This window comes from Biomphalaria glabrata, chromosome 1 (assembly GCF_947242115.1).
Source record: "Biomphalaria glabrata chromosome 1, xgBioGlab47.1, whole genome shotgun sequence".
Taxonomy (NCBI): Eukaryota; Metazoa; Mollusca; class Gastropoda; family Planorbidae; genus Biomphalaria; species Biomphalaria glabrata.
The window spans coordinates 14,858,989-14,875,387 of NC_074711.1; the positions used below are offsets into that span (position 1 = coordinate 14,858,989).

At 38.1% G+C, this 16,399-nt stretch overlaps 1 protein-coding gene across 3 annotated transcripts in view; it reads right to left on the reverse strand.

Moving 5' to 3' along the window:
• Window positions 1-977: 977 nt before the first annotated feature.
• LOC106060444 (excitatory amino acid transporter 1-like) overlaps window positions 978-16,399 on the reverse strand; it is a 104,029-nt gene continuing 88,607 nt past the window's right edge. Inside the window, exons 7-9 of one of the 3 annotated variants that reach the window (XR_008776977.1) lie at window positions 10,250-10,384; window positions 2,106-7,167; window positions 978-2,069 (exon numbers count right to left, since the gene is read on the reverse strand). Coding sequence is in view for 2 of the 3 variants with exons in the window: in XM_056024077.1 (XP_055880052.1) it covers window positions 7,005-7,167; window positions 10,250-10,384 (298 nt within the window). In the remaining variant the exon portion in view is untranslated. Of the gene's footprint in view, window positions 7,168-10,249; window positions 10,385-16,399 lie in introns of all 3 variants that reach the window. The other 2 variants (XM_056024077.1, XM_056024085.1) reach the window with 2 other exon arrangements.

The window sequence follows — 16,399 nt, forward strand, 5'->3', positions numbered from 1 at the left end:
CTTAGGCCACTGCAACCTATGCGGCCGCATTGGGCTCCGCAATTTCATAGGCCCCGAGCAAATTCTAGATGTAAATTATTAAATAAACCATTTTAACTTATTATTAAAGGCAATTGGAATTCTCCTGAAATTGTAAAATATACGAAAAGTCATGTAAATCTCCTGAAATTGTAAAATATACGAAAAGTCATGTAAATCTCCTGAAATTGTAAAATATACGAAAAGTCATGTAAATCTCCTGAAATTATTAACGTCTTCTGGAAATTGATGCAAATCTCCTTAAAAACAGACAAAATTGTCATTTCTGGGTGTCATTCAATATGGAAAACGCCAATCCTACTAGCAATTAAAAAAAAACCGGCACTGTTAGCTTTCTTTTAATAAAATGTAATAAGGCGAATTTTAACCCAAACAAGAAGTTCAAATTCTTAATTGACTTTAATAGTCGCTGGCATACAAATATAGATCTAAATCTATCTCGACCTCTTAAAATAAAAACAAAAGCGATATTTTGCTAGTCGATAGTAAATCTAAAAGACAGATCTGAATGTTTATCAGCTTTTTGTTGAAAAACTACTATCTACTGTAGATGGCTCGTAAAGCTAATTTGACAGTGATTTTGTACTTAGTAAAGTATGAATAAAATGCAAAGACGAATTTATTTTCTAATACAAAATGTTAATTTTCACTTATTATCCTTACCACAACCCAGAATAGGCCCCGCGCAATCCGTTTCGCTTAGGGCCCCGCAATCTGTAGGACCGGCCCTGCTGACAGTCTGTGTAGGTTAGTCTTGGACGTTTTTTGTGTCTGGTGGCCTCGACGAGTTGTTCAGGCATGAAGCAAACAGAGCGAGAGACACAGAGAGAGGAGACAGAGAGTGAGAGGAGAAACAGAGAGAGAGAGAGAGAGAGCTACTACTCTACTACTTAGCACTACAACACTACAACAAAAAGTAAACATCCAATGCGTTTGTTTTAATTTGTTTATTAAAGAACGCACAACTTCTCTAAGTAAAAAAACAAACATTTTTAGTATAAAAATAATACCAAGAAAAAAACTAAATGGGAGAAAAACTCGTACAAAAGAGAAACAGGAAGTGCTGATGTAACCATGACTACGTTATTTGTTCATCTTCTAATCATATAAACTATAGAATGATGCTATGTTAGGTATTACCCCCTACAGTATGACACAGTAAAACCAGAGGTAGACGAGGTGACGAGTTACAAATGACATCAATGTACATGGAGTTGACATGAAGTGTGTGTGTGTGAAACAAAACACAATCTACGCTAGTGGAGCTACTCAGTACAAAAATATCGACCACAATTAGTTTCTACACAGGCAGTGAACTTTGTCGTGTCAACTGCCAATGTCGTAAAAACAACAATTCAATGTTACACACAAATTGCCTAAACATTGGTTTATAAAAACAATTACATGCGTCATTACATTATGAAGTTATGTAGCGACTGCACAGCCAGAAAAAAATATGACATGCATTTTTTAGTGAACAGAATAATATCAACTCCGTATTGGCGTCACAGAAATTCGTTGAAACAAATGTGATTCGCTTTTTTATTTCATTACGATTATATATTCGCATTTAATTAATCGAATTTCTTTTTTCAGGATCTGCTGTAACAAAAAAGTTGGTCAGTTGGAAAATAAGACGAACACTTGTGAGTGACATCGACACATTCTGTAATGACTTGGACATTTAAAGCCAGAGAAATAAGTGGATGTCCTTCTTTAAAAGTAGCGCTTAATGGGTTAATGTGAGCTTTTAAAAATAGAGGGAAGAAGATTCTCAAAGTATGATGAGTGGCAGCCCTAGCAACATTCTGTTTCCGGTACATATTGGTCTCACAAAAAACATTTTTTTTATTTTAGTTATGTAAGCGAACAGGTAATGAAATTCAGTGCGGGCCCGCGGTTATTTTTTTTTTTTTTTTGTGAATTCCATGGTGATGGACACTCAACGTAACATATTTATTCAGCGCATATATTTCTTATGTTCTGGGGCAATGCCGGGTTAACTTTGAACGAGTGTGCACTTAGAACACCTGGAACACTTAGAACACCTGGAACACTTGGAACACGTTATTCGCAGGTGAGCTACTTGTTTCGTTTTCGTAACGTATTTCAGAAGTGAAGGTTTCAACATCTTAGCACAAACCTCTTGCAGGACAGCGGGGGAGAGGGTGGCGGGAAAGGGTCAAACATGACCATCAAGAGGACAGTCCAGAGCGCTTGCAAACCAGGTAGCCACTGAATACACATCAACATTTCAACAAGTGAATGTCCCTTGAAAAATACCAACGATATCGTGTTAACAAAATTTTCTGCTCAGTTTTTTTTTCAAGTGACTTTTCTAGGCAAGTGAAACAAAACAGGGAAAGGGGGTGGGGAAGACCACTGGCCACAAGCTCTTGGCGAATAGCCAACGTATGTTTACAGCAGGCGCATACTAAAAACACACACACACACACATCAACACATACCAACACATCACACTTTTTTCCTGCTTAGTTTTCAGGTATTGATTTCATTATGACTGCCTTGTGATGCCCAGGCAGCAGAGCCGATTAGAAACATCAGTGGTTTAAAGACAACCTCCACCCCCCACCTCAAGCCTTTTTTGTTCTAACCACACACACACACACACACACACAGACGCACGCGCTCGCGTTTGTGGAGGGGAGAGAAGAATGACATGCCCAGGGCGTCACTAAGACATTGCCATGCTCTAGACGCTTTAGTGCGCGGCCCAGATTGGGAAAATAAAAGACAACAACAATATCCAATGTCGGAATCCTGAGAGAGAGACCGGGGGAAGTCTGGAGCAGACAGAAGGACCAGAATTGATCTCCATCCGCGCCACGATATTAATCTATTCATAAAGATCGTCTGCGATTGCGCAATTTTTAGAGAGCACAACTTGAAGGAGGGAGAGAAAGTTTGTCATGAGCTAGAAGAAACATTCCGTAAATTTAAAAAGAAGAACGAACAGTAGGAAAAAAAAGACACTTTATTGTAAATCACCCACATGTTGTTACGCCGCTGATAATTAGACCGTTCTGATTAATTCAACTACTAAGCTTGTTGTCATTGCATCAGATTAAATCAATGATGTTGTTTCTTTTTTCCAGACGAAGTTGAACAAAGCAGACGACACATGGATGAACTCTTCAACGAGGAAATGTTGTCAGAATACTTTCGTTTTTTTGTTCACTTAGGGACAGCAAAAGAACTACTTTTTTTTTTAGTAATTAGCTTTATTTGTGATAAGACTTTGTATTCGGACAATGAGCTTGGCCATTACGTAATTGAAAGTAGTTCCATTTTTTAAAATGGAAGTCTTGTGTCTGACCAGAGCTTTCAGGATGCTCCTAATGTCCTTATAGAACAAAAGTAATAACACAGATAAGAAACTGACTTTACAGTATTGAACTATTTATCATTTCGCTGTTTATATAGCTACAGGGGAAGTCAAGCTACCATTACTCCCAAGATAGCATCAAAAGATAAAAACAATGTGTACGGCATTGGACTAATGCCAAATGAATTGGTTGTTTTTAGCAGAATTTTAACTTCACAGTATAAGAATTTTACTTCAAGCATTATATATCCATCTATTCTCTTTCACATTATTTTTTAACATTTATAAGATTTAACATTAAAGTTTCAAGTATCAATGTTTCAATAAACTACTGAAATGACCGAGAAGAATCGAGAAATGTTGCTAAACTATTGATAATTGTCAATGTTTGACGAGATTAATTGGATTAAAAAAAAATCAAAATTCAAATCTACTGTTGTCATTATTTACTGTCATTTGCTAAATGCTTCTCATTATTTAAAACAAAATATATTGAATTCCATTTTATATGAAAGCACTACATTGGTACGCGTAATTCGGCATAATGCTGGCACAAATTCACTATCGTTGGCAGTAGAAATAGGCTTTTGAACTTTCCTCAGTAAATAAGTAATATTTATAAACATTCCAATTTCTATTTTTTTGTTATGGGGACAATTCAATAAATTTTATTCTAAAACAACAAATAGCAATTCAATTTCTTCTTAATCCACAGAGAACACGATGATATTACTTGTTCATCTTTTAACAGCATCACCACAGTCCTTGTTCTTGTAATAAACCAAATCATTCTTAGACGTTACCGAGTAGCTGCCCCTGGCTAGCCCACATTCTCTTAAGTTAACCTACTTTCAGTCTTGTGTTTCACCAGTCGTCACATCACATGAATTAATTGGTGGGAACAGGTGGAGCCAGGGTGTGTGGAGTTCCTATTTCACGCCAGCAGACGCAATGTGGCGGCTCGGTGAACTGGAGATGGTAATGTTGGCGGTTCATCCAGCCGGAAGTTCATATTTTGTCATCACGTCTCGGAATAAAATGCACAATGGCTGCTCTCTCTCTCTCTCTCTCTCTCATTTGGGTATGTTTGTCTCAATTCCATTTCCTAGTTTATCAATAACTAATTAATCTTAAACATTTTTCCCTTTTTATATATAAAAAATAGCTTTCTGAAATAAACATTTGATAACATTTTTAAGCCTAGCTGCATTACAACTATTCGTTATCATCTTCTTCTTCCACTTCTTCTCTCTCTCTCTCTCTCTCTCTCTCTCTCTCTCTCTCTCTCTCTCGCGTGAATATAATAATGAAAAAAAAAACAACAACACTTAACCCTAGGATAAATTCTATAGAAAAAAATAAATAGCAACGAAATAAAACAACCACAAAGTGACAACCCGTTATGGTTGACGTGTATCACAACCTTCAATATGTGTGTGCTAAGTTTATCACAGCCCCATTAAAAATTATCACAACTCATGACAGTTTATCACAACCTTAACGTTGTATCACAATCCTACATAAAGTATCCAAAACACAATAAAATAAACAATAGTTCATCAATGTATCATGTATACAAAAGTACGTGTGTTATTTACATGATGTATAAATGTAGACTGTGACGTAGAACGAGGCCAATACATTTAAATCTACATCAAAACTAAATAGCCACCATCTAATACAGGTTTCTAACGGGACTTCCCGATTTACTCGGAGACAGGAGACAAAACAGGTTCAAATAAATGCCATTTAAATTAGGCAAGTCAAACGTGGGGCAAGTGGAGTGTCGCATTGGTCATATTTGTTTCGTTTTGAGAGCTGCAAAGTTGTTGATTTTTTATTACACAGAGTGAAATTTTAACACTATATCGAAAGATCATTGTGGTGACCAATTAATACTAGAATGTTTGTGATACAAATGGAAAGAAATATTAAATTCCGTAGTGCTAAATTCTGGAAAATCTGTAAGAATAGCATCAGTTTCCAATAATAATTAAAACTGCCAGCATATTTTATTCGTTAAAGGTTAGTGGTCTATGTACTTCCTTATGGTGGTGAAAGTTGGACACTTAGGCCAAAAGAAGAATTCAATCCTTTGAGAGTAAAATGCTACAGAAAACTGCTGATACAAGGAAAAGAAAACAAATGAGTTTGTACTTTTACAAGTCAACACACTGGCTGGCTAAAAAAAGGTAGAGCTCCTCAATACTGTGAAGAAACGAAGGCCTGGTGGCTCGGCCACAATGTAAGACATGACTCACTGTCAAAAGTTATCCTTCAAGGTACGAGGGAGCACAAAGAAAACCTGGCTGGACAACGTGAAAGAATGGATCGCCTCTCTCTTGATGTCCTGCTTAGTACAGCTGCTGACCGTGTTTGACGTGCCTAATTTTAAAGACATAACCATTATGTACACATCGCTGTACACAATATACATTGTACTAGTATGTACAGTTGTTCACAAAAAGTGATGACGTCAGAACGAAATATTTAAAAGAAAAAAATTCGCACATACTCCTTCATCTGTGAGCATGAAGACAAAAGCACTTAAAATAGTCGGCAATAGAATTTAGATTACCATGCATGGCTGAAGTCCATGGCGTTGAATGATAATATCTTTCAAATTAGTATACTACAAAAGTCTGTGAAGCCTAAATAGTGAACCTTTCATTCGTTAATCAGAAGTTTATATTGAATCCTTTGCCTAGCTGCAGGTTGTAGTGTACCACAAATACAATTGTACTTTACATTAGAACATATTAAGTTGTAATACTAAAAGAAGTCCATCAAATTTTGTTTATATCAGTAACCGGTAAAAAAAAAAAGAAAACTTTGTAGACCCAACAACACTAGAGATAGAACAGAGCAAGTAGAAAAGACAATATCTGTGAGTTTGCATTGTAAGCCATACATGAATAGTACATTAGTATTAGTCTTCTAAAAGTACAGCTCTACTTTAACATAGAATTCATTGTTGAAACAACACAACAGCGTTCCAGTGATATTGTATAATTGTATTGTATGGTAGTGTTTTGTAAAACATCCATTACAGTAGGTCTGTCTGATAAATATCAGTGGTTCAACCAATGCCTCATGAATAACTTAACTAAACATCTAAACTAATCCTAGGTGCATGAATAATATCAGAGGAAAGTAGCACAATTGCCTGACTTTCTTCAAAATAATCTTTAATAAACCTCGTTTTCCAAACATTATATTCCGTTCATTTACTCATGTGGAAGGAGAGAACTCAAGGAGCAGAGTTATTCTCTCCCTTGAGTTATTCTACTCTTCCCTGGTCACATTCGGCTACCACTTATAACTATTAGGTCTTAACTAGTTGCGTAATAAATATCCACAACTTAGAGAAACTGTTCAGTCTAAGTCAGCAACTAGTCTAGTTTTATTGTGAACTCAATATATTATTGTGCATTGTCTGATGTCCAGAGAAATACCTGACCATCACTGGAAAGCAGTTCATTGTCCACTGAACTCTTAAGTACTGATGACGTCATTACGCTCGTGGTGGTGGTGGTGAAAAACGAAAAAAAAAACAAAAAAAAAAAACAAAAACAAAACAAAAATGAAACCAACGAGAGAAGACAAACGATTAGTCGTGTTAAACGGGCGTGGTCTCTTGTTGTTGACCGTTGGGCAGCTTCTCCATCTCGTGGTCGTGCAGGTCATGCTCTAGCGGCGGCATCTCATCCACCGAGTAGTGATGGACGATGCCGGCTCCAAGGCTGTCCCCCATCACATTGGTCATGGTCCGGAACCTGTCCCTGTGGACCGGGAAAATAGATGGACGTTAAAGCTGCCCTAAACACTAGAGGGGGGGGGTAGATGGGATTGAAACGTGATGTCACAACAAGTGACCTGGCTCTTTCAGTGAAAGGCGTGTTCTCCTTCATAGGCGTTTCCTAGGGTTGATAAGTTTTGCTTAAACCATGCTTAAACTGGCAATTGATGCAAACAAATGAGTTGAATTTAATGTGTACTTTGGTAACTCCATTTATTGAACTAGCATTTACTAACCAGACATGCCGAATATTTCGAAAATATCATGACGCTTTAAGAGAAATGTGTATGTTATGATCTTATAAATGTTATAAGTGAAATGTGTATGTTACGATCTTATAAATGTTAAAAGTGAACACCTGATTCAAAAATCAAATCTCTAACAGCTGCTAAATCATTCTAAACAAATTCATAAATATAAACGAAGAATTGGAGATTTTAACGCTAAATTTTAAACAAAGCGATCTATATTACCAGCCCACTTACCTACGTCTATCTATCTATCTATCTATCTATCTATCTATCTATCTATCTATCTATCTATCTATCTATCTATCTATCTATCTATCTATCTCTATCTATCTATCTATCTATCAATCTATCTCTATCTATCTATCTATCTATCTATCTATCTATCTATCTATCTATCTATCTATCTATCTATCTATCTATCTGTCTGTCTGTCTGTCTGTCTATCTATCTATCTATCTATCTATCTATCTATCTATCTATCTATCTATCTATCTATCTATCTATCTGTCTATCTACATTTCTATCTATCAATCTGTCTGTCTGTATGTTTGTCTGTCTGTCTGTCTATCTATCAATCTGTCTGTCTGTCTTTCTGTCTGCATGAATGTATGTCTGTATATCGCCTTAACCTTAATCTGTATAGAATGAAGAGTATAGCTTAAGGTAAAATAGACATTTTCAATATTGTCCCTATCTCTCTTTAAAAAGAAAAATAATTGAAGACCTCTATCTTACCAATTAATGTGGGCTCTTCTCTTCCTATACCCGCTATCTATCTATTAGAGTGATCATAAAAAAGGAACACTAAATTCCGAAACTAAACTTTTTTTAAAAAGCCACTTTCCATCTTCCTTGCCCTGATGCAGAACATACTCAATCATTGAACTTTCCTCTTTAGAACACGCCATGTTTGCATTTATCAAATTGAGAGCGAGGTTACAAAAAAAAAAAAAAGGATATAAAAGTTCCTCAACTCTGCGAGCTCTGTGACACCAAGGCCGGTAATCAATGGAAACAATTCTGAGTAATGGCGAGGTCTTCAACTCCCTAAATCCCTTACAGCACCTTGCTTTTATCGACAAGTGCCATCCAGACTTGGCCTCTAAACTGCGTGACACTCCCGTGGTAAACATTGAAAAGACATTTTCTGTTTGTCTAGCGAGGTGCTCTACTGTACCTTGTATGAGTTGAGAAATAGATAGGTTCTAAATATAGGTCTGCCTTGTGATTGTTGAGACAAAGAGTTCGTATTGACAACTTATAAGGCAATATCTTGTATTAAGCAGTTTGCCACTCCTAAGATATTGTCTTTGGTCTTTCGCTTCACAAACGATTAACAACAAAACGCTCTATAAACTTCAATGACATGAACTCGACAAGAGCGCGGTCAAATTATTTTTTTTCTAATGGAATTTCGTGTACAACATAGTTGTGTGTTTGCTTCTATCCTAGTGGTTGGTATTTCAAGCTTATCTAGTTACTAACTAAACTTGACATACCAATCTATGGCATAAAAAACATCTTTATGTTGATTTTAAAAAATACACTCGAACATGGTAATTAAACTATTTTTATCCATTACTTTCTCCTGCTTGTTCAAAACTCGGACCTTTATTTGTTTCGTCTTTTGCAGAGATCATTTGTTCAGTGTTCAGCTCCCCTCATATCAAAATGCCCGACTAAAAAAGAAAAAGATTGACGCATGGATACGCTTAGCGGGCGTTGGACGTAATTATCTTACGTTAAGGAGAAAAATCTGCAACTTATAAGACAAGATAAAATATTGACAAAATGTGAGTCTACTTTTCGTGCCTGGTAAACACGAACAGACCACTTTCTGAATTCTGTCCTCATTCTCAATATTCATGGTCTCATCGTGACCTACAGTATGAAGTTCTCGCTGCTCTATATACAATATTAACAGATATATCTTAACAGGGATAGGACTGGATTCGTTTCTTTACGGAAAACCAAAGTAGCCAGTTCTGTATTTAAAACTGGAATGCGCGCACATCTAGAGAGTGAAAAGACTGAGATTGATGAGATTTTAAAATAAATTAACAAACTAAACAATATGTAATTAATCTAAAACTCAAAGTGTTGAGAAGTTCGACGAAGCGGTTAGCAAGATCAAATTTACGATCTGGTAGAGTTTTCACAATTCTCTACCCATAGCTCCACTTGCAGTGCATGATCACTGGTGATCATACACACTTGCTGGTCGGAAGTCCAATAACTTTTTTCATTGCTCTGATGTTGTTACAGGTAACACACTTTCTAGGCATGTCTGGGAAAATACTAAACTGACCATGGCAAACAAAATGCTAGTCTACATTGCCTGTATAGTGAACGCTCCTCTTTATAATAGCGAGGGCTAGTCAACATACATGCACTGAGCGCATATATTAAACAGTTTTCACTTGCGTTGCCTGTGGCTCATAATGTGTATCTACTGGAGGGATTTTGTTTCTTAAAAGGAAGTTTTGAAACTGGCCATACGCACTGCATCTATGTTCTAATTGTTTTATTTTTGTATTGATTTATATGTTTACTTTTGATTGTGAATAATAGTGTAAAAATTCAACTTGATCCGTGAATGAAAAAAAGTGTTAAAAATCCATCCAGACAGACAGACAGATAGAAAGACAGACAGATAGAGGGAGGGAGTTAATATAAGCTTTGTAATAATAAAGCAAATATTTCTTGTTACAAAAATGATAATATTATGAATAGTTTCAATTTATGATGATATAAATTACATGTATGTACATTCAAATTAACGAACGATAGCTTAGTACAAAAAAAAAAACTTACAAGAACCAATCGACGACGAGAATGAGCGTGACATCATCAATGGGAAGTCCCACGGCCGCTAAAACTATCACCATGGTGACGAGTCCAGCTTGGGGAACTCCAGCAGCGCCCACAGAAGCGGCAGTGGCTGTTATACTGAGGGAAAGCAAAACTCGTTGTATTTAATTTAATCATATTTAGAGCAACCAATTTATATAACGTATAAAATGAACTAATGTTTAGCGGCCCCCGAAAGGCAAAAAGACGGTATTAGTTTTGTGTGGCCTGTCTGTCCATCTGTCCGTCCGTCCGTCCCTTTCAGATCTCAGAAACTAGAAGAGAAAATGAAAATCGGGCATCATGATATTTTAGATCATTCAAAGCTCTGATGCAACGGCTACTTAATTATAATACGAGTTCTAGTCTAGATATAGTAGATTCTATATCAAGATTATAGTTCTAGATCAAGATCTAGACTTAGATATAGACTTAGATCTAACTCTAGATCATCTAGGTTTAGAGACTTGGATCTATTTCTAGATCTAGGCTTAGATCTAGTTCTAGACCTTGACTTTGATCTTGAATCTAGATTTATATCTAAAACTAGGTCTAGATCTAGCTAGATCTATGTCTAGTTTGTATGACAGTGGAGATATTAATTTTTATTTGCGAGGGGAAAGTCTTTTGGTCATTTGTACACAATTGTAGCTTAAAGTACGTCAAAATGTATTTTTTTCGTGTTGCCAATTTATCTAATTTTGTAAGAAGAATAAATCTTTTTTTAGTTTCTCTTTATTACATGCAACATGTTATTGATTTTGAATGTGTGGATAAGGTTAATAATTAATATTTTTAAAAATTTAAGTGTACTCCAAAAGAATATATGGAGATGCTGTGGCTGAGGGGTAAAGCACTTGGAAGCGGAAGTCCCGTGTTCGAATCCTGCTGAAGACTCTCGGTGGACCACTTCGGGGGCCGATTTTGAGTTTGTGTTTCACACAAACTGTCTTTGTAACCTTGTTTATCAAATAAATTGCTTCGGGTGTCACAAAATAGAAGAAAACCGCTCTTTGTTTACACTAGATTTATAAAATCCCTATTATGTTCTTCAAGCAAAACAATTTAGTAAAAGAGAAATGAAGAGGAAGCGATATAAAGAAATGTGTGGTAGTGCTAAAAGGAAACTAAAGGAAAACGTACTAAAATGAAAACATTGGACTAGTGTTGAAGTAGGAAAACTTTTTTAAAAACATTTTTGTCAGATATTAATTAGTGTCAAGGTCAATGGAGATGGGTTTTTTTTTTCTAATAATAATACTCAGGTTTACAGTTTACCTTTCGAGGAACAACAGTAAGTTTTCTATATAAATTTTAAATATAGCCAAGGGAGTTTAACATAATCAAAAGCACTTCCTGTGTGCATATTTATAGACACAAGTGAAACAATAAGCGGAATTAGTCAAAAAGTTTCAAGCTTCATGTACAATCTACTTTCGTGAATATGTTGTTATAAATTAATTGACGTTGCGACATTTTCGTCTTTCGTGTGTGTTTTTAAATTTGTAATGGTCTTAAGCCCACTATTACCTATAAAATGCTTCCAATGGCATGCCTCTGACAACCAGTCCAACTCCTGGCCTTCACGAGTGGTTCAGATACTGAGCCTGGCGGAACCGTTACCACAGACAGGAGAAGGGGCAAAGGCGAGTAACTGGCGCCTAAACCAGTAAGCTTTGGGCAGGAGGGGCTCGTTAGCCTTGGTTGGCTACCCATCTAGGAGAAGGAAAACTCTGAATACAAACCTCCGCTGCTTTGCGGCTATACCCAAACGCGGGAAAGGCTTCGGGAGACAACCCTGAGGAAAAATCAGGAGCTGGTGACCCTTAGGCAGATTGTGGCACACCGTGCTAAAGCCTGGCAGATACGGATATTCCGTTCTTTTGGTCACATCAGCTGCGCCGAGAGGGAGGAACTGCTATGTGGGCGACAACGTTCCGACCATAAACAATGCCCAGGCTTTCATCTCACTTACAAGAGGAAGTGTGCGAGATGAACCACAGTCGTTCTACGACTGAAGGAGGCCAACGCGTGAGATGAGTGACGAATATGATATTGTTACAAATGAACAGTGATAGGTAGAGGTCAACGTATGACCCCGGCGAGATGACACAGCAGCTAGTGTTCCCTGGAATCTACATGTACAAACAAAGACAGGATGTGACGTGTCCACACGTGTTGTTCCAGGGGACGAACAGATCTAAGTAGGGGGACAGTTACTAATGAACAGTGACAGATAAAGGTCACTACGTGTGACCCCGACTTGATGACACTGCAGCGAGTGTTTTCTGGAATCTACATGTATAAATAAAGACAGGATGTGACGTTTCCTGACATGTTATTCCAGAGGATACTAGGAGTGTTTGTGCAACTTTGGACAAGCGATTAGGTACTCTTTATAAGCCAGAGAGTTAATGTGAAAGTCAGTCGTATGGAGTCGTGAGTGAGCCGTTACAGTCGATACAGACTATGTAAGACGTGTGCGGCTCTGTGGAAGAGAAATGTGTACGACTCGGTGCAAGTTAACTAGGGTAGAGTTAACTGGAGTGGACTACTGTCGTTAAAGTCTATACAGCGAACTACAGTGGACTTGAGCCGTTACAGTCGATACAGTCGATGTAAGACGTGTGCGGCTCTGATTCGGTAGACTTGAGTACGACTTGGTTCAGCTTTGGGAGACCTGGAGCGACACTGGGAAGTGTGTCGTTGGTCTGTTCTGTGGAATACGGCTCGATGCAAGTTGAGAAGAGAGGAATTGCAACGAAGTGAAGAGATGCAGTGCAACGAAGTATAGCTAACTGTAAACTGACAGATATTGTACAGTCTTCTACGCTACATGTTACAGTAATGTTAGAGTTAATAGTCATTAAAGTTATATGAAACTGAAAGTTTAGTCATCAAGTTCTTTACAGTGTTTTTATTTGTGTGCCAACTAATACATCTAGCCAGAAGATTCAGAAATACGTAACAATTGGTGTCAGAAGTGGGATCTTTCTGGCTAGAATGTATTCCACCAAACTTCTTAATGAACTTGACATGAAAGAACTTAGACAAGAGCTTCGAGAAAGAGGTCTACATCTTAACGGAAATAAGGAAACGCTAATAGCACGTCTAAGACAAGCCCTGTTGGAGGAAGATGAGAATCCGAACACTTGCCAATTTGAAATCAAACCTAATACGATGGAGCTCCTGAGAACTTTGCAATACAAAATGAGCTCGGTGAATGAGAGCATTAAGGAGATAGAATCAGAAATCAACACTCGATTTTCTTCATTTAACCATTTGATCAAAGCCATGAATGAGAATGAACAAATAGTTACCAAGTCCAACAAGACAGAAGAACAAACAGATACGATAAAAGATCAAACGATAATCACGATGAACGAGCTGCTGAACACCCAGCAGGGCCAGATTGAGTCGACAGATGAAAGAGCTACACCATTGATGAACAGCAAACAATTGTCCAACCAAGAATGTGGCGATACAGACAATTACGATAGGGATGCTGGTGATGGTTGTGCTGTCTGTGACTGTGATAGCAAACCAAACGAATGTGGCCCACAAGAAATGAAAAGAGACGATAGCTGTTACTATTTCAACGAAAAGCAGAATGAGACCGCTGAAGAAACAATAGAAGAGACCTATAGTTTGACCGAAGCTTTAGCTATAGATATACCTGATTTGAGTACCTCAACTAGCCAAACAGATCAAGACAACGTTGGGTCTGCGTCCAAGCCTGTTGCTGTGGGCCTTAAAGACTTCTGTCTATCTGCCATTGTCTACGAGAGGAACTCGAAGCTGATTACTGCACTCATGCGTTTGACAAGAACTGTACGTACGTAGCTATGCAAGAAGACTGTGAATGCCAAGAAATACACCAACAAGCTCTAGACTTAACAGAAGCTTGTACAGCTATCAAGGTAGGCGCGAGAAGCCCTGGTGATAGTCAAGGAATTACAATAGAAACTGATGCTGAAGTTGATGGACCTTTGCACGTTGAATGTTATCAACCTGCCCCACAGTCGAGTCATCCAGACTCGGATAAAGGTGCTGACGTGTTTGACAACTTGCCTTCAAGTGGACTTGCAGCTCATTCGCAAAGCACCCATCGAAGAATAATGCTGAAGCAACTTGTTAGATCAACAGTCTTGATGACTACAGCTATGAAATACAATGCCTTCCTATGTGCTAAGTCGCTGCCATCAGCATTGATCGACAGGAAAGCAAGACAACGACATCAACGCAACCAAAGAAATATCAAATTGAGGAGGCGGAGAAAGCGACATATGCAGAGTGCAACGTGGATGGCTCCAACAAGATCAAGATACAAACCCACCCCTTCTCCCACTGATAGACCCCCACCTGCATTTATGAAACTCCATAGCCCATGTTGTTAGAAAACAAGCCCACCACTTCTCCCACTGATAGACCCCCACCTGCACTGATGAAACTCCACAGCCCATGTTTTTAGAAAGATTCTGTCCGGAACCATCAGACCAAAGAAGAAAGCCTTACGAATCAGTTGAAAGTCTGAAGCCACTAATGAATAATCTAAGAACATTCCTCGTGAGAATAGGTTGATGAAGTATAACAGAGGTTTTAGAAGAACGCTAATTAAGTCAGAAGCAAGAAGGACAGAAAAGAAGTAGTTTAAGATGTCAGAACTGTAGTGAGTAACCATCTGTGACAGAACTGTACAAGAAGATCAACCCAACATCGTACAAACCCAAGTCAGTTGCTGTTGTTTAAAAGAAGAGCATGTGAATATTGCTGTACTGTGATGAACCTAGTTATCTCTAAAGAAGCTCTGTAAAAAGATGCTTGAAAATGTAAAACTCAGCGAGTGAAGCACGAACTCGTTAGAATGCTGCCCAATGTCGTCATTTGAAGGTCGATGTTTCCATACCAAGATTGATGAAAACATTTGTGAGGAACTGCTGAAAAATGAGGATTTGGCTCCCATTCTTCTATGGAAAGAAGATGGACAACTGCCAGATTGAAAGAACATCTCTGAGAAGGGGGCAACCACCAAAGCTTTCTACTTGATCGTCGATCGATTTCATCAGTATCGTGATGAAGTAGAATCTGTTCGGGACGAACAGATCTAAGAAGGGGGCAGTGTTACAAATGAACAGTGATAGGTAGAGGTCAACGTATGACCCCGGCGAGATGACACAGCAGCTAGTGTTCCCTGGAATCTACATGTACAAACAAAGACAGGATGTGACGTGTCCACACGTGTTGTTCCAGGGGACGAACAGATCTAAGTAGGGGGACAGTTACTAATGAACAGTGACAGATAAAGGTCACTACGTGTGACCCCGACTTGATGACACTGCAGCGAGTGTTTTCTGGAATCTACATGTATAAATAAAGACAGGATGTGACGTTTCCTGACATGTTATTCCAGAGGATACTAGGAGTGTTTGTGCAACTTTGGACAAGCGATTAGGTACTCTTTATAAGCCAGAGAGTTAATGTGAAAGTCAGTCGTATGGAGTCGTGAGTGAGCCGTTACAGTCGATACAGACTATGTAAGACGTGTGCGGCTCTGTGGAAGAGAAATGTGTACGACTCGGTGCAAGTTAACTAGGGTAGAGTTAACTGGAGTGGACTACTGTCGTTAAAGTCTATACAGCGAACTACAGTGGACTTGAGCCGTTACAGTCGATACAGTCGATGTAAGACGTGTGCGGCTCTGATTCGGTAGACTTGAGTACGACTTGGTTCAGCTTTGGGAGACCTGGAGCGACACTGGGAAGTGTGTCGTTGGTCTGTTCTGTGGAATACGGCTCGATGCAAGTTGAGAAGAGAGGAATTGCAACGAAGTGAAGAGATGCAGTGCAACGAAGTATAGCTAACTGTAAACTGACAGATATTGTACAGTCTTCTACGCTACATGTTACAGTAATGTTAGAGTTAATAGTCATTAAAGTTATATGAAACTGAAAGTTTAGTCATCAAGTTCTTTACAGTGTTTTTATTTGTGTGCCAACTAATACATCTAGCCAGAAGATTCAGAAATACGTAACAATATGATATATTAAGAAGTATTCACCACCCGATTCCATGTTCCATTATAACACTTCGGTACATTCTTCACTATTCCGCAGA